Below are 19,147 nucleotides of genomic sequence, written 5' to 3'. Positions count from 1 at the left end.
TTATGCTTGTTGTGCATATTAAAAAGGTTGGTCTGCATCAAGCGTTAGAGATTCAAGCTTCACAGAGGTGATCTAAACAAACTCTGAAACCATTGACTGTACTCATTTTTAAGTATACTAGGGATTATCAGCTTCAGCCTAAATAAATCATCATGTCAATAGTAAAATATTGATGGCTAAATTGAAATAAAGATTACAATAAAAAAGGTTGTGAATTCTTAGTCCACAGTTCATGTTTTCTTTAATCTAAACTGACATGACAACAATAGAGTACTTAATTTTGAAATTGAACTATGCACTAATCTAACAGGATCAGTAATCTAGAACAATTCCATGGCAAATTGCAATGGTGACAAAGGCAAATGGCAAATTGCAAAGTATAATATTCATGAATTGATCACATAATCACATCTATTACAAAGGCAACAAAGCAGCTGATTAGGTTACTAATTTTAGACTTTTAGAGCGATTCTGAGCTATAAATTCTACAACCTTTAATTTTAGATTCAAAAGATAAAGTCTCAAATCAAAAATTCAATTTCAATTGAATCACTCTATATGCTTATTACATAGTATCCTCCTCGAGATTTCTTTTCTTTTACCTTATGGAACTTGCTCCAAGACAGGGACGGCACTTACATAAAACCTAGTACATCCCTGGCTACCTACAACCATGATATGTACCTAGAGCACAGCAGGCTTCAACAACAAAGCCCTGTTGCCTTCCTATACTACAAGTCTACCAGCAAAAAAGAAACTCAAATTTTAATTTAGGAAAAATAATGATTTAAAAAATCTCTATTTTAATCCTGAATACTAACATCATTAGCAACCCAGTCTTTTTTTTTTTTTGGGTAAAAAGAATCAGTTTTGTAATGCAATCGCACCTTTTACAGCTTACATCAACCACATGCAGGGAGAACAAGCCACCAGGCTTCACCTGCAAAATGAAACCATCACAACGATTAAGCATATAACTTTAGAGAAAATAATATACAGAACATAGAGGACAAATAGCTAGAAAGGGGAGAAGGTGAAGAGGAAGAGGAAGAGCAAGCAAAACAATATAGAAAGTCTCATAAAAAGTCTTGGCTTAGATGTAGAAACTCTTATCATTACACATGCAAATAATTCTTCCACAATCTGTGACTATTGAAGGACCACTCTACAAATTTAAAATAACACTTAGTCCACTTTTTGTACCCAATCAACATCAAAGGTTTTGCAATGAGAGTCATCTGATAGCAGATCCATCTGGTTATAACTTATAAGTACAAGATTCAAGTACAATATTTAAGTACTAAAAACTGAGTTTTGCAAGTAGGATATGATGTTGTGAGAATTGCTCCATCTGGTGACAATAGTAGCATATAATATTAATGTACGAAAATTTCACGACATTTCATATGGCAGAAATAAATTATGCTTAAATTTTCCCTTCAACCCAATTTCAATGAAGTGATGGAGATAGGATAAATTGTAGACAACAATGACAAAGGGTATTTCAAAAGAACTTATGGTGATTATGAGAGATTTATGGGACAAAAACAGCTATTGAATCCAAACGGAGGGAATAATAACTTCAGCGTCTAGTAGATACCTTAAGATCACGCAGACAAATAATCTATTGCCCTCCAGGTTTCAGGAGAAGAAGAAGAAATAATCAAGGCTGATTTATGATGAGGAAGCAACACCAGTCAGCAATGTGGTTTACTGAAGCTATGATCTTCTAAACAATGACAGAAGTCAAGAGCCATGAATCCTATTTAGCTGCTAGAGCAGAGGTTGCAGATGAGGCCTCTGCAATTAGAGCAATTGGTTGGCGAGCCTGGAGACAAGCACCTATCTCAAAAGGTTCCAGTTCTGCTCCATCAAAGAGGAGACTTACTCCAGGCAGGATCACATCTTTGCTATCAGCATCATCAGATTCAACTTTAGGGACGTTTGTTGAATTTGATTCTTCAATTGGCCTAGTGGCTGCCTCATAAACGGGAGACAAAGCATATGATCTACACATAAAAGTCAAACAGGACATCAGGGAACTTTGAGAGCCCAATCTGATCATATGTTGCAATGAGCACATACATGATGAACCAAAATCACAAAGCAAAACATAAAGCTCTTAGTTAAAGTTACAATGCTACCCAGGGACAACCTGCAAACCAACAGAAGAGATAAAACCAGAACATTGGTTACCTGAGAATGCTCCCATCAAAGCTAAGAACTTCTCTTCTTGAACGCTGCCTTGACGAAAGTTTTTTCCTCTGGTATTCAGTGGCTCCAGCAATGGGAGATGATGGTTCCGCAAGAGGATTCCATCTTCCACTCGCATAGGTCATAAGTTGACGAGACTTATCCTTGGGTTTCTCTTTCTGATATAAAAGCTTTGCAGCGGGACCTGTGGGACTGTACTCTGCACATACATCACGTAACCTTCTTCTTAACCCATGCATTGCTTCATGGTGCTCATCAAAGGACTCTGTCTGAAGCAACTGTGAAGAGATTACTCTTTTGCACATTTTCTTGCACAGTTTTGGACTAAATAGAGGTACACCAAACTCTACACTTAGTGGGACCCATTCATATCTCTCATCATCAGGTGATAACTGATCTGCATCTGTCTCTATGAAAAGTCTTAATAGGCGGATGTAACCAATGGTCCACAAATCAATTCTATCCACTATCTCACTTATTAGTGACTCCAACCTTGTGCTTTCATCAATGCCTAAACCCAACTCCTCCCCTACATGCACAAGTGAACCATCAGAATTTTTCAATGGCAGTGGGACATCTATTGTAACAATTTTCCCAGATTTATCAAGGTCATACTTGCTGAGAGGCTGCACAAGTACAGCAGAATGTCTAAGAAGTGAATTAAGACAATGCAGAAGAACAGTCCCTTTCACTAAGCTCCCTTCAAATTTTCCCCCCACCCCTCCAATTGTAGATCCATCCCATGACCATATAAGGGCTTTCTCACAGCCCGCCAGGGGTGCAGGAAGTAAACGTAAATATTGGCCCTTCATTAGAACAACAGACAGCGGTCCACTGCCTACCGCTGAATATAGCACTAATTTCATCCAAGGTGTCATGGATGAATGTGAGGGAGGCCCAAAGTGCACAGGGCCTGTTTGCCCAGGCAAAATAGAGGCTGGAGGCAGAGGTACCATGGATAAGACAATATCATAGTCTCGGTGGAACAATCTATCTAAAGTTGCAGGTGCAAGAGTGGCCAAACTTTCACAACGAAGAAGATCCAAACGATAACTCCTTTTTCTTCTAGGAGCATCACTTTCCAAGGCTGAAATCTCATTATCCTCCGAGATAGGATCCAACATACGCTGCTCATAGGAATCATCTATATGGTCTTCACTGACAAGCTTGGTGTCGGCAGAGCTGGCTCCAGATATTGAATATGAAGGGGAATCTCTTTCCAAACATTCTGAATCTATAATCTTATCCTGAGATTCTATATTGATGAATTTATCACCATTAAGACCACTGGCATTGTGAGTCAAGCTTGTTTCAACTGCAGTAGAGGTGTCACTGCTTTGTGAGGATACGGTGTCCACCTTATGACCAATTTCTGTGTCTCCAACACTATCAGAAACTCCTCCAGAAAGAAGACATTCTAGAACACAACGGAGGCTAGATGCATGATTTGCAAATTCCTGCAATTCACCTTCAAATTTGGTTCCTTCTAATGTGCTCAAATCCTTGCAAAGATCTGCAATACTTGCGTGACCCAGCTTACCTGCTTCATAGAGCGTTACAGCATGCGACTTCAAACCTGAAACAAGATACACAAATGGAAAACATGAATGAGTCAGAAATAATGTGCACAGTGCTCCCTTCATTTTCTTTTCTGCCTTCCCCTATTGGCCTAAATACCCTGTGATAAGTTATCCTATCAGTAATTTTCCAAGCGTTTTTGTGCCAAAAGAAAAATAGACATACGAAAAGAAAAATAAGTAAATGTTACAGTTTAAAATCACAAAAATTGTTTTCTAGAAGTCCTATTCCAATGGAAAGAATGTGTAAACTCAAGACTGTCCTACCAAACAGCTCTAAAGTACCAAATACAGAGCTCTATAGGATAGAATTGAAACTGTTCGAAAACTGGAAAGGGAGGCAGAATGACAAAATGAACAGAGACATTTAGACTCAATGTAGAATGGCAAAGTATGGGGAAAAGCAAAACCTGGTGAAACAGACCCCATCATGAGGTATGAAGTAATATTAGCATCAACAATAAATGCAACACGAGCCTGATTTGAAGCTGCTCTGCTTTCTGACCCTGAATAGTCCTGTTGAACACTGACTCCATCCACCGACAAATTTGCGGAGCCTACACTAGCCCGAGAACCATCTTCATCATCACTTAGAATAAGAGATCCCTGGACATTAGCATCCTGTAGAATAGATGCTGGATCAATTATTTTCTCTGCCCATCCCAATCGACATGCGAAGGATGCAGCAGATTGCAACTGCAAGAGGTCAGCCTGTAATGTGGAGGCAAGTTCTGCAACAGTTGCATTCTCACTAGAAACAACGAAAACTGCATAAAGTAACCTGCAGGTTGGACATAGATAATAAGGAACTCAATAAATCCAATTTTCATACTAGAGTCAAGAACAAAGTATCTATGTAAAGAGTTAACTTGCTTACTCCTCAATAGGATCTTCATAGGACTGCTCCCTATTTGAAACAAAGCCCTCCAGCCTAGAAACTGAAACAGTCTATATCAAATGTTTGATGAACAACAAAGTCTGTATCATATTGGTAAGCACTGAGACCTTTCTAATCTCAGATCAAAATATGCGGGCAAAAGAGGGGGGAGGGGGGGGGGGGGGGAGGGGGGTGAGAATTAATCCCTAACAGCAACAGTAATAGTAAAGGCTTAAATACACCGATAGGTTGGACAAAAATATGAATTGAATAGACAGCATAATAGTTGTGCTACCTGGAACACCCAACCCCCAAAAACACAAAAGACAACCCTCAGAAACACGGGACTTCTAACTAGATGTGGACCACAAAATGATATTATTGACAATAAATGTGGGGAACAACCTCCTAGCAGGAGATGGATCGAGCATGTATTTATATGATGGCATGGCGCACATGCCACCTCCATGTACAACCCTTTCTCCTGAATTACAGCAGGGGTTAGGACTGGCAGTCCCTACACTTAGGGTGTGCACAAACATTTAATGTACAAAAGGTAAATAAATGATAACCAGAATATATACAAATAATTACTAATTACATTACCTGGCTAATAAATAATATATGAAACTACATTTGACATCAAAGGCTATCCTTACGAAGATTTACCTTTGAAACGGTCATCTGAATATACAGGGACATCAAAATATATTAAACCCCGCCGGTATAAGCCCTTTATTATGTCAGGATTGAAAAGAACATATGAATTGGCTTCCTCCTTGCAAACTTTATCTATCATTGCCATCTCTTCATCTGAAAGTTTCTGAAAAAATTAAAAATAAAATTAAACTTACAGATATCTCCACAACAACAGCATCAACTCAAAATCATGGCATCAATTTCTCATTAAAAAGAAAAGATAATAGGACATTACCCACTAAATATAGGAAAACAGTAAAATTTTCATGTGCAAGGACCATCAGATTGCTCAAGGGAAGAGGGAAAGAAAACAACAAATTAGATAGTTACCTTAAATTCTTCAAGTGTAAAGTTGACAAGACAAACTCCCCACCAAGGTTCGATAGGAAAATCCGCCGGTTGTGTTGGTAGAAGTTCTTTTGCAATTGATTTGTTAATTTTCCACATGAATTTCTGAATAGCTCCACATCAATGAAGGAAGAAATCAGAAAACGGTATCAGGAATCAAAAAGTTAAGATAAGTGATGTCAATCAAATCTTTGTGACTTTCACGAACCATGATGTCACTAATTGTTTGAATTTTATTAAGTATTTTACATGCACCTTTTGATGATAAATTTTGAGTTTAAAACTTAAATATCAACTAATTCTCATTCTAACAGGATTGAAGAGCTCAGAACGTCCTGCTACCGGCCCTTAAGATTATTGTTCTGTGGATTATCTTTTTTATTATTAAGTCATTGCAGCAAATAGAGTCTAGAATGACATTGACTTTACTTTTTTCTCAGTCATAGCAGCAATAGTTTGAAAGTTTGATCCCCCAGCAAAATTTTAAATGAGTGGATTAGTCTATTGAGAAATTCTCCATAAAAAACTGGATTCACTTCCCATATTAGACCCTCAAGAAATTAATTTTTATACTCCCCAAACTAAAGTAATTGTGGATTTGCGCCAGACATAAAGAGAAATATTTACAACAGGGTTAAGGCATCACTAACTGTACATAAATCTCATCTGCAGCATACAATCTGTATCATGATGGATACTCTCAGAAGTAACACAAAGCATTTAAGAAATACCTTAGATCTGCATTTATTCATGATATCAATGAACTCATTCCTCCCGATACCTGTGATCCGCAATGCATCCGCTGCGCTGAAATTCGGAATGCTATCATAAGGTTGCTCTGCAAGAGTATATTATCAGTGATCAAGTCAATTGTAGAAAAGCTATGGGACTATGGATACATCAAACACTATTCAGAATGTAAGTTTTGCAAAAAGGTATTGAAATTAAGTGTTGGATGATGCGATTGATTGGGGATAAAGCCAAGTTGTAATAAAATAAATTTGAGAAAAAGGAAAAGGAATAAGGAAAAAACACAAATCCCATCATTTTACACACCTAGAATAAAGAGAGGCAATAACATCTCACTTAGAGCAACTCCAATGGTTGTAGCTAGGGGCTTGCTTGCAATTTTAAATATTCCCAAGCTATTAGCTTGACCATTGGAGCTTCGAAATGCAATTAGCTTGGCCAATCAAATTAGCTTGTCAAAGCTAATTTGCTTGGAAAACTTGCCAAAATAGATTAAATAAAATGAAATATAAAAAAGTTAATTAAGGAAGTGAGGTTCATTTATATAGTAAGCTAATAGCTAGCCATTGGAGCTCAAAATAGCTAAAATGACAATTAGCTTAAAAGCTTATGTGGCATGGCAAACTAATTTGACAATTAGCTTGCCATTGGAGTTGCTCTTATAAGCCTTTGCCAACAATATTGTTAAGCAAGAGGAGGACCCTGTTTAACTATCCAAATTAAGCTTATTTGTATAGCAGGAAACAAGTGTTGATTTCTGAGTGGTGTTTGACTTTTCTTGGTTTTGTGGATGTAAATAAAACAGTATCTTGAGGGCATTATATTTTTTGACACAAAACCAATGCATGATACGACATGGCCACATGCTAGAGTATGTTCATTAAATCTGAACAGCATCCAATGACACATTGGGAAATATTTCTCATTCAAGTATTTACAAAACTGCAGCATACAATGATATCCAATAATAGAAGCCAGCACAAGTTATGTAGAAAAATGATAGATCAATTACCACTTTTCATAACCTCAAATATTATGTCACAGTAATATCGGAAAGGTGAGACCCTCATCACTCGGCATACATATTCTGAGAGGTGATAAGGGAAAAGCTGCAGAGAAAATAATTAAAGTTAGGTTATTATAGGATTCAGGTAAAAACTGGATATTCCAAAGGGCATACTAGCAACAATATTACCCCATCCTTTCCCTCTCCTCACAAACTCAACCATACCAAAGAACAAAGAGAGAGAGATCCTTTCCCTCTCCTCACAAACTCAAACATGCGAGAGAGATCCTTTCCCTCTCCTCACAAACTCAACCATACCAAAGAACAAAGAGAGAGAGATCCTTTCCCTCTCCTCACAAACTCAAACATGCGAGAGAGAGAGAGAGAGAGAGAGAGGGGTGTTAGGCCCCAATTTTGAAACACAACTTTAAAAAATAGGTAAGCTATTCACCAGGAAATGTGAACTCCATGAAGTTCCTCCATAGACTCACCAAACACTTTACACCATATGAAGTCACCCACTCTATTAGCTAATGAAGCATTTACTATTTAACTTCAATGTTTTAAGTCAAATTTCTAAGGTGCCCAAATGTATAGCATACTATGCCAGTATGCCGTTTATAACATAGGCATGAGATTTGGAAATATTACAGTTTAGATAAATTGTTCATGTTCCTTTTTATTACAATACTGACCTTTGTTACTTTAATCAGATTTTTTTTGCTTATACTAAGAAAAAAGAATGAAAAAGAGTGAGAGTGAAATAAGTATTAGGCAATTCTTTTGCTTTGGGTATAACTACCAATTTACTTTTCATCTCTTGTTTAAAAAGCTGTCAGCTTATATTTTGGCTGTTTTGCAGTTAATGTAATTTCCTTGCACAATGCATATTAGGTATTAAATATTTATCTTTTCTTTTTTGCATGATTAAATAGCACTGGTCTATTGGCTGTTAATTAAAGAAAAAAAGGAGCACTAAAACTATTGACCTAACAAGGTTGGGGAGGGGGGGGGGGAAATACTTATATGGCTACAATTTCAGTATTTCCAGAACACTCAGTTTTGAGTTAATTAGCTTCTGGCAAACTTTATAGAAAAAAAGAATAAAATTCAGTATATATAAGACACATAAATAAATAAAAAATTAAAAAAAACAAACAAACACACACACACACACTACTTTAAACACTTATTCATAGCACACATATGTTTCAACTTTCGTCCACTTCAAAAAAGGAAACCAAAACCAGCCTAATTTAAGTGCTTCATAAATGTAACATCTACTTTTATTGTGGTGAAAATAACAGGCTGTCTAAACTTTTATGAAGGATGTTTAACAATACAACCTCTCAACAATTACTGGAGTAACATTGCCCATATATATCTGTACATGGGAGCAGCAAAGAAATTTATGGTTGATGGTATAGTATCAGTTGGTTACTCATTGGGATGCCAAATGTCGATGTTAAACCATGGAGCTTCAAAGTAATTCCAGAAGCCAGAACTCAATAACTCATTATATTGTTGCCAAAAGGCAAAGCACAAGAACAATCCTACACCTCAAAAGACAGAACAAAACCACAGAAAGACATGGGTACAGAACTGACCGCAAGATTTCTCCGAAGATACCGCATCATCTCCTCGTAGTATTCGCTTTCTTTGATTACTTTGCGAGCAAAACAAGTACTCCATTGCAGCCTCTTTTTTATGCAATGTTCAATCACCCTACTCGCAGAATTGAGAATAAATTCAGTCAGCACTAGAATCAGTTTCACACCCTAAAACTCAATGAACAATATATTATATTGTCAATCTTTTTTAGATAAAAAATTTCATAAATTTACAGAAAAAGACAAGCATGGAACTAACAAAATTAAGGGAAAAAAAAAAAAAAGAATGTCAATCACATTGTGAGGAAACTGCCAAGAAACTTTAAGACAAAGTAATCTAATTATAAATCTGATCTCAAAAGATCTCATTGTTTCTTTGCAATCAATTCCACAGAAAACAAAAGGAAAACTGCCACAGCGTTATAAGACAAGCACCTACTAAAACTCAGGCCAAAGCCCTGTAAAACCTCCAAATTCATGGCTAGAAAAAACCATACATTTTCACCATAAAGATATTTCAACTTACAATGCAATTACAAGTGACCATCCATCCCTTCACTAGAAGACACATGATCCAGAATAGTGCCTTATTGGACCTCTGAAACCAGACTTTCTTCAGTTTTTACCTCCATCAACAAAACTGACCTTACAAAAAGCTATGAATCGCTTTGGAACATTGGTCTCTTAAACAAAGTCAGAAATAGACAAAGGTTCTGGATCAGGTATGTTGGTGAATGGCTGTAAGAAGAATAGATCATGATGAATCAACCAACCATCCTCTTACTCTATGAACCCGTTGAGGAAATAGGCATAACTATATTAAACAATATAGATGCAACCTAACAAAAGATTATTCCCAAAAAGGAACAAATCCCAAATCATATGTTATACTAAAGGGGAAAAAACACGAGTTATGCTATTGATAAACTTGAATAGAAAATATTAGAAAGATGACTTACGAATCCATCGAAGAGCATACCAGTTTTTAATGAGTGCCAACGTAATACAAATCTTGCGAGATTAGCCAAACATTTTACCATCAAAGAATTGTTCTTATACACCTGGCTACATAAACATAACCTATGCAGAGTTACAGACCTGCTTTTCATTAATTTTGTTGCAACTGTCCCATTGATATCATCTCTTCTACCTTGGCGCTAGAGAAAAGGAAGTATCCCGTGTAACTTTAAATCTCAAACTCGTCATTTTACCTTAAGTACCCAATACAACATCAACATGGGTGTGGATTTTCAAAACTTCATCTTGGACCCAAAGCATGCAAATATTACACTAAATTTTACGCATATTTTTCTCTCTTTGAACATCAAATTCTCAAACTCATACCCAAAAGTATACATTCCATTTGGTTTTTGTACATGACCATCACAATTCCCTATGGGATATCTCCTTTCTTTATCCTTTAGACTTCATAAATTAAATCTTTAAACTCTCTTGGATGAAATATAACTTCCTCGTGAACCTAAAAACACTCACACCTCCATCAACTTGTCATTACACCACTCCAAAGATCATGATACAATGCATTTCTCAAATCACAAGTTATAACCCAAAAGTAGTTACGTGAAACAGCATGATGACCAAGGTTTCTAATGAGCCTAGCTAGTTCATGAACTGTTTGAGCTCAACTCGAAATTTGCATGAGTTGAGCACAACAAAATCCAAATCCAAAAGATCGTGAATGGCTGAAACTCAAGTTGTATTATTGCAAGCTGAACTTTAAAAACAAGCTTGAAAAAGTTCAGGATTCAACACGAGTATGAATGAAAATGTTATGATCTGATTTTAAGCGATCCAAGCGCGGTCCCGGCAAGTAGCACCACAGATGATGACCAAAAGAAGACAATAGGCTTTGATAAAGCTATGCAAATACTGAGAAGGCATTTATGGATATTAATATCTAGGTTTTAGTCCTACTAGGAATAACCAAATTACACTTTTGTTTTGTAGTTATTTGTTATAAAATCTAAGTTTTTGTAAAACGATAAGGGTTAAAATCACTCAGATGAATGAGTGCTCCAGCTTATAATCTTATATAACAGTAAGGGTTAAAATCACTCAAATGAATGAGTGCTCCAGCCTATGAAAGAATTAAGATCAAATAGAAGAGTACGAACGCTTACTTGCATTTGCATCGCTTACAGAATTCCGCCATTAATTTTCCACTATTAATAATAATTAACTCATGAATATTGAAAATAGTAGAAACCACATAGCAGCTAAACTCTTAAACCGATGTAACTTCCCGTTCCTAGATAATCAAAGTTATATTCCTGATGCCACAACTTAGCAACCCACCCCCTTCCTTTTCCAATAACAAAAAACCCTTGCTATACAAATTATGAACCAACATTATCAGTACACACCACGGCTGAAAGAACTAGTACCACGTATATGATAAATCACGGTAACATTACCTAGATTACATAATCTCAACAAGTAAATGCAGAAGATGTAACCACTCAATAACAGCTATACCTTCAGCATTGCACAGATTACAGAACAATTTCGACTTTTACAATGAACTTTTCAATTATATCATTCAAATGTAGCATCAGCACAGATTACAACTTATACAACATAATTTAAAACTTGCACTGAAAATTACACTCCACTAAACAAAACTACTAAATATCATGAAATCAAAAGAAAATGAAAAACGAAACAAACCTTCTATGCCATTCCTCTTTAGAAGAAAGAGTAGATTGCAACCTCTTAGGCAAATTCTCCCATGGACACTCCTCCCTAATAGCTTTCAAAATCAATTGCTCCTCAACTGTTGCCGGAGCGCGCAACATTTCAAATTCCTCTCAATTTCCCAAACAATCAACCTAAAAAATCAGCCAAATCACCTGAAAACCATCAAAACCCACAATTCTTCAACAAAATTTACAATCAATGAAATCATAAAAACTCAGATCAAACATCATAATGAAAAATAAAAATGAAAATGAGTTTACATTACCGGTTACGATCGAATAGTTGATGGATCTAAGCGACGAAATCGGTGTTCTAGGGTTTGAATTCAGCGAGATGCGGAGTAGGAATTGAGGAGAGAGGGAGAAGAAGAAGAAGAAGGTGATTTCAGGGACGTTGAATAGAGGAAGCTTGGTATGACCATGAGGTTCCACGTTGTTTTGAAAATGGTCCGTGCCAGAAAGTGTTTTTAGGTCCCGCGATATTAATCAACAGCCGACAGTGTTGCCTTTATGAAGATCGTGATTGTTAATTTGTTATGGTAATAATCATGGAAAATCAAAAAGGATATGGTTATGTTTTGGATGGAGTATTGTTTTAGAAGGTTTTGATTTCGTTGATTTGTCTATTTTTAAGGATTTGTAAAATAGTCGATTGTCATAATGAGTCTGATGCTAGAATTTACATCGCTAGATCGTTCTGAAATTTAGTTGGCTTATTAGGGATACATAAGGCCTATTTTTGAATGATTGAACCATCGTTTGATGCACTGGTTTGTTTGGAAGACCGGAATTGTTCTTGGACCGAAACCCTAAACAGATTTTCTTCACTTTGCTCTTCTAGTTATTAAATATTAATCTATTTTTTATGCACTTGTTAGTGAGTTGGGAAACCTTATTTTATCATAATAAGAGAAGTAGGAAGGGTGAACTCTATATAGATCTATTTACTTTTACTTTACACACCGAATGTTTTCCATGTATATATCATGTCTTTGTGATTTTATAGGATTTGTTATCTTCAACTTGTTTCACATACTCATTACTTATTTCTTAATAAATTCAGACCAGATCAAAAACATTCAGATCAGTTAAGATCAAATCTTTTAATTATCATTTACTTATTGTTAGATATCGTTAATTGTATATTATAAAAAATTATGAAAATTACATATTTGAAAAGTTCATAATGGGATGAATCTAACAAGATCCATTTTGATAATGTTTTTCTTTATAGATTAGTAATAAAATGTGGTCAAAGTTTAACCAAATTATTGAATTAGATCAGACTAGATAATAAAAATTCAGATTAGACCTTAATAAAATCAGATCAGATCTCCTTGTTTCATGTGAAGAGAACAAGTCCATATATTCTATTCCATATCGTTGCTTGTTCCTGTTGTCCATATAGGTTGATTCGCTTGATGAATCATTTGCTTGATCAATTGTGGTGAATTGGGGTTCTTGTTCTTGATTGATCATCTTGGAACTCATATCATAAAACATATAGTGAATTGTTAATTACTAAAGGTATGTTCTCCTCAATGTATTAAATACGGTAAAATTTAGCAAAAATAAGTTAAGGAAAAGTTTGACAAATAGATCTAAGATAAGTTTTTGTTTTTTTTCCAACAAAAATCAATTAAATTTCAAAAAGATTAAAAAAGAAAAAGGTTATGTTCAACATATATAAGCTAAAAATAATATATTCTAAAAAGAGAAAAAAAAATATTGGTTATTGTGAACATACACGAAATTTCGAGAACGTTTTAGACTTAGTTGCGAGATGAAGGAAACGATTAAGTCTCAAGTAAGCTAAGCAATTGGCAAATGGAGGAAAACTTAAGCACCATCCGGAAGAGGAATGCAAAGTGAATTGAGAATGAGCTCGAAAAAGGAATCAAACATCAATTACGTGCGTCCTCATCCTAAATCTTCTAAAACAAGCTAAATAGTTCAATTTACGATTTTGATCTTACTAACAGCCTAGTTTATCTAACTACCCACGCTTACTTGTCTATTGCAATTATAGTCTGAGACAATCATCAAAATTTCATTTGACTTCACAAACTTTAACCAATTAAGCTAGTTGACATCCATACATACGGAACCTTTATATCAATGTCAATCAATTTCATTATTTAATTTAGTTTTACGAAGTGCCAAATACATGTTTCCTTTATCAATCGCAAATAAATTCCCATCTAATTCGTAAAAAAATTTAATTTTTTTTTTTTAAAAAAGAAAAAACTCTTCAATGCTCCAATTTTTTTTTTAAAAAAATCATCTTCTATTCTTCTCCATATGCATTTCAACGTCAAGAATTAAATTGCAGAGTCACTCTCAAATAAAAAATTTCCCACAATATTCGTTTATTATCCTCCTCTCTTCTCTTAAACATTGACTCATTGAGTACAAAGCTAATCCTCCGAAAAGGAGTCCATTGTTAATAAGGTAAGTAATACTCGAATTTCATCTATCGCAATTTTTGTCATTTTTTATATAAACTTGAATCTTCTACTGGAAATTTTGTTTTTATCTTATTTTCATACATATTTTGCAGTAATTGAAGAAAGGAAATGGAGAAACCAGATAGATAAATTCAATTTTCAAAGGAAAGGAGAAAAGATTGTTATTTACCCAGATAAATATGGGTTATTGGTGAGTTTATTTGTTTTACATGTTTGTATTCATTTTATTTCAATTAATTTTGCAGCAATATTTAGAGTGTCAAATAAGTACAAGCACTAATGACATCATTAGCACCATTAGATTGCATAACAAAAGTTTCTGCCTTTATTAATAAAGCATTGTCACCTGTTAATGAATTATCATTATCATCACTCAATGACGCAATAAAGATGTAGGTTGCAGGAAGAAACTATGAAAGAGCAAAATAGATATCGAATATATTAAGCGGCAATTGGTAACATTGGAAACGGAATGGAAAGGAAGCAAATAAAAAGGGGGAAAAGAAATCATTAAACTCTTACATTTTCATTTGTTTGGTTTAACCATAGAAAGAAATCACTTAAAGTTAGCTCCCTTTCCTTTTGTTTTAGAAGGGTAAAAGAACTGTTACCTTAGGTTTTAGAATTTTATGGCATGCTTTGATTGAGAGTAATGTATTAGTAGGGTAATAAAAGTCAAACAAATCAAAATGAAAGTGAATATAGGGGAGGAGGAGATAGTGACGGTGTGATTGTAAAGGGTTTTATGTAGTGATGGTGTGATGATCTGATAGGATAGAGGTAACAAATAGGTGGAAACCATTACCCCTATGTAATGGTAATCATTACCCAGATTTTGTAACCAAACACTTGGTAACGATATGGTTTGATTGAATTTGTTTTCAACCAAAAAAAAAATACCCTTACCAAACATGTTCAGATGTTCTAACTCTGACTATTATTGTTCGGGGGATTCTGTTATATATTTTAGATCGAATGACGGGATTTTAATAACACTTTTTAAACCTACATCTTCGAACTCATAAAAAACACACTTGGTAGCATGGATTTGCGGCAATGTTGTATATAGATTTTGAATCTTCAAGCCATAATATATGTTCAAGATGGCGACATATGTAAGTATGTAACACATTCACTTTTGTTTTGCCCAAAAGACGATGATGGCTAGATAGGACGTGGAATTTGTAATGTGCAATGTGAAATGCATTAGGCGATACATTTCATTTAAGAAGTCCTTTGAAGTCCCAAAGGATGCTTCACGCTTCATGCTACATGATTTATTTTCAGAATAAGCAAGAATAGTATGCTATACTTTCCTGTCTTTCCATATTTTAACTGTTTAATTTCAAGGAGCCAAGGTGGTATGAAAGGGAGGTACGAGGAAGTTTTCAGTCATTTGAGTCTGATGAATATTTGGGTATTCTGTTAGCATCGCAATAACTAGTTGATATGAATGTATGGCGATACGACAAATCTGGAAATTTTACAGTAAAGTCAGGGTAACACTTATATCTTTGTACAGGAATTCAGTTGATGGTATGGTTGGCTGACTTGGGTCATTGTTGGATCGGAGAATTTGAAAGAATATATGGAAGCTTGATGTTCCTCCCAAGGTTTGTGTTTTTATATGGAGATACTGTACTGGTGCCTTACCTACAAATAAGGGGCTGCAAAAACATATTAAGAGCATCTCGCCACTGTGTCAATAGCTCAACACTGCTATAGATATGAGGAGATGGAGCTTCATTTGATATGGAAGTGCTGCTATGCAGAATGCATGTTGGATTGCTCAGGGCTTGGGGGATTGTCCGAACGTCATAAGCTTGATTGATTGGGTTGATTGGTGGCTATTTAAGCTAAATAAAGATGATAGGGATGCTGCTGCAGTTTTGGCGTAGGGAAATTGGAACAGGAGAAACGCAGTCGTGGAAGTGTTATGAGGCACCCTGCAGAGGTTGCAGGGGCTTTTGTGTCTCTTCTGGCAGCATACGTACAGGTGAGAGAGATGGGTATAAGCAACAAAAAGACACTTGAAAGTCATTGTTAGCATGTAGTGAAGCTAATTAATCATAAGCAGAGTGATATTGAGCAAGGATTCATTTTGGTGCACTGCTGCATTGCCAGAAGATTAATCACGATATGTGATGGTATTAAGAAGCCTCTCATCCTAATACGAAGTAGTTTTTATCACAGAGTCTTTTTTTGCTCATTTCAGGGTTGTGGTTATCCATTGGACATCATTATTTGTAGTGCTTTGGGTGTTGATATGTATGATTGTGTTTACTCCACCTGCACTGCTCGTTTTGGTACGGCCTCGGCAAACTTATTTTGTAAAATTCTATTGGGCAGGTATGTGCTTGTGGCTGCGTGCTGACACAAAATTTCTATTCCTTGATACGTTAAAGAATATGCCTTATTCTTCTCTCAACTGTTTCCAACTGAAAATTCCCTTGCAGGGCATACAAAAACTAAATCACTAAGGCCAAGGCTGATGATACTCGTCCTATTGATCCTTCCTGTGCTTGCATGGTAATGCCACTAAATAACCAACTTCCTAGCTACTCTGCCCTTGAATTATAGGTCACATTTGATCAGACGTCATTTCTAGGGGCTAGGGATTTGAATATTTGATGAGCTAAAGCACCTTAACAATCCTTCATTTTTAAATTTGACATATTTACCATACCAGTTTAGCTCTTTGTCTAGGGTATCAATAAGAGTACAAGAGTAACATGGGAAAGTTTAAATTCATCAAATGACCAAGAGAGTAATTTTATTAAAAGAAAAAAAAAAAAAAATATTTGTAGCTACTAAACCTGGGGGATGTCCTTATACTGTAGGCCGTCCAGACATACACAAGAGCTTATATTCATTGTCATGTTACAAAAGACACAGTAGGCTCACAACTTACATGATGAAGGAACATGTCTTGGTAGTTTTTCTAGATTAATGTACAATTTCTACTCATAAAGTTTTTGTTGTGGAATTTTTCCAGCTGAGTATAGGTGTTCATACATCTATGGTTGAACAGCGCATCCCAGAGTATGTAACACAATTTATTTTTTTTGCTAGCCTGTTTACTCCCCCAACGAGTTTGTCACTTAGTTGTTCTTGATGAACGCATCATACTGCTGTTTTAAGATATCTCATCTTTATTAGGATTTTCTGCAGGTTTGTGTGCAATTATTTATAGAAAATGGCAAGTGAACTGAAATATATTTCTTTCTTTTTGTTTAGAGTAAAATTCAAATGACATTGGAATATGGAAAAATTGATATCTCTATGCTCTTGGTGTACCTGAGTGGGTTTGCAATACCATGGAGGTTGCTGAATGTTTTTTCATGCTGTGGATGATCGTTGTCACTTTCCAAGCAGGTTCTTAATATATAATCATATGCTCGACAGGGCGACAGGTGATGCACTGCAGCTTGCAATCTTATTGGATTTATGTGCCAATTTTTTAACAAGTATCATACTTAGGAATTAGCTAGACAACACATATTATTGCCACACAAAACCCCTAGTTTAGTGCGGTTGCACCATTTTCACTTCACCATCCTTTTTCCAAAATATGCAATCTTTGTAAACTTTTGGTAGTGAAGCCACAGAAGAGGATGTTGAAATGAAAAAAAGAACTAACAGATGGATTTATGTGGAAATTCTTTACTATAAGATATAGCGTTCTTAAAATTTCTCTTAATTCTGTACTTACACCACACGAGGCAAAATCTTGTTCTTGGATCATTTTAACATTTAAATTAAATTAATTGATGTAATATAATGCTGTTAAAAACTGACGGCAATTCGAATTATTAAACTTTCTCTTGGCTGTGGATTATTTAAATGAGACTTGGAAGAATGGTGCTCGTTGATTTTTTTTATTTTTTATTTTTTGTGTTTACTGATGTATGATTCAAATACTTCTTGATGCCCTGTTTACAGAGAAATTTAAAACTTTGTCTAAGTTTGCTATGCTTTTTCATATGGTGTAAAAGCAATATTATCAAGTGTTATATTTGGGGCGTGGATGATGACATAAATATGATTCAAAGTCCATAATCAAGTCTTTAATAAAGAGGGGGTGGGGGGCTTGTTGCCTATCCCCTTATTTCAGCTATTTGTTTGATTTTAGTAACGAGCACTCATATTTCTTTTTTCACATGTAAGGATGAGTTGGGTCGGGTTACACTGACGACCCAACCTAAGTCATCCTTACGAATGAAAAGAAGATATATATAGAGAGAGGAAGGGGGGGATGTCAGCTTCAAGCCTTCAACTGAGGACTAATCTTTGTAAATAATAGAAGATGTTCTCACAGAGAAAATGTATATCTAAAATACTTACTCTCTCAATGGCAATCAAGCTGAGATCCATGATTCAGAGTAGACGCTAGTATACTATTGTAAATTTGTAAGGTCTGTAAGACTGTAACAGATCTACATTGATAATAACTTAATAAGTGTGTCATTTGTTTTTCCTCACAAGTTGCACCCTCATTTATAGAGATATGCAGCAGATGAAACTGGTGCACAGTTTTTTGAGTAGATACAGAAATTTGAGTGAACTTCATCAGTTCATCTTATGCCCCCCTCCTAGACCAAACTAAACTTTGGCAAAACTGACCTGTAATGAAATTCAGTACTCGTAATTCACTCTATCCAGCCTACATCATAACTATATTGAAAACTAGACTAGACTACCATATTAACATGAATTAAAATTGACTCCATCCAAACTAAATGGACTCAAAACTTAACATAAACTAGTGTTGACATAGGTAAACATAAAATCACGAATACCGCTTGTAATTTAGTTTTAACTGAATTGAATTGAACTTATTGACTAATCACTTGCAATGACCACTAACTCAAACTATATTCA

The 19,147-nt window shown here is 35.4% G+C and overlaps 1 protein-coding gene and 1 long non-coding RNA gene across 5 annotated transcripts; one reads left to right on the top strand and one right to left on the bottom strand.

The window, feature by feature from the left end:
* Positions 1 to 514: 514 nt before the first annotated feature.
* Positions 515 to 12,348, bottom strand: LOC110709681 (protein FAM91A1-like). 3 transcript variants are annotated; one of them, XM_021887901.1, is made up of 12 exons: positions 12,065 to 12,348; positions 11,770 to 11,930; positions 9,079 to 9,196; positions 7,478 to 7,574; positions 6,447 to 6,553; positions 5,698 to 5,820; positions 5,338 to 5,491; positions 4,669 to 4,729; positions 4,202 to 4,572; positions 2,197 to 3,790; positions 1,601 to 2,009; positions 515 to 940 (listed from the first exon to the last, which is right to left on the bottom strand). In XM_021887901.1, the coding sequence occupies exons 2-11, from the start codon at positions 11,895 to 11,897 to the stop codon at positions 1,763 to 1,765; spliced, it is 3,000 nt and encodes a 999-aa protein (XP_021743593.1). In that variant the 5' UTR covers positions 11,898 to 11,930; positions 12,065 to 12,348; the 3' UTR covers positions 515 to 940; positions 1,601 to 1,762. The 3 variants fall into 3 exon arrangements, with proteins under 3 accessions (XP_021743593.1, XP_021743592.1, XP_021743594.1); XM_021887900.1 differs by having other exon boundaries at positions 11,770 to 11,951; positions 12,065 to 12,347; XM_021887902.1 differs by lacking the exons at positions 7,478 to 7,574; positions 9,079 to 9,196; positions 11,770 to 11,930; positions 12,065 to 12,348 and having other exon boundaries at positions 5,698 to 5,828; positions 6,447 to 6,527.
* Positions 12,349 to 13,923: 1,575 nt separating this feature from the next.
* LOC110709680 lies at positions 13,924 to 18,110 on the top strand. 2 transcript variants are annotated; one of them, XR_002509005.1, is made up of 5 exons: positions 13,924 to 14,249; positions 14,359 to 14,456; positions 15,789 to 16,615; positions 16,723 to 16,795; positions 17,504 to 18,110. It is a non-coding gene; the product is annotated as an uncharacterized LOC110709680 (long non-coding RNA). The 2 variants fall into 2 exon arrangements; XR_002509004.1 differs by having other exon boundaries at positions 13,925 to 14,249; positions 16,723 to 18,110.
* Positions 18,111 to 19,147: the final 1,037 nt, after the last annotated feature.

Source organism: Chenopodium quinoa, unplaced genomic scaffold, assembly GCF_001683475.1.
Source record: "Chenopodium quinoa cultivar QQ74 unplaced genomic scaffold, ASM168347v1, whole genome shotgun sequence".
NCBI lineage: Eukaryota > Viridiplantae > Streptophyta > Magnoliopsida > Caryophyllales > Amaranthaceae > Chenopodium > Chenopodium quinoa.
This window is presented reverse-complemented; position numbering and strand designations above follow the sequence as displayed.

Coding starts and splice junctions, on each gene's coding strand:
- LOC110709681 (XM_021887901.1), bottom strand. CDS start 11,897: ATGTTGCGCGCTCCGGCAACAGTTGAGGAGCAATTGATTTTGAAAGCT. Junction 9,197..11,769: donor AAAGAGGAATGGCATAGAAG/GTTTGTTTCGTT, acceptor TTCTGCGAGTAG/GGTGATTGAACATTGCATAA. Junction 5,492..5,697: donor TTACACTTGAAGAATTTAAG/GTAACTATCTAA, acceptor TAATTTTTTCAG/AAACTTTCAGATGAAGAGAT.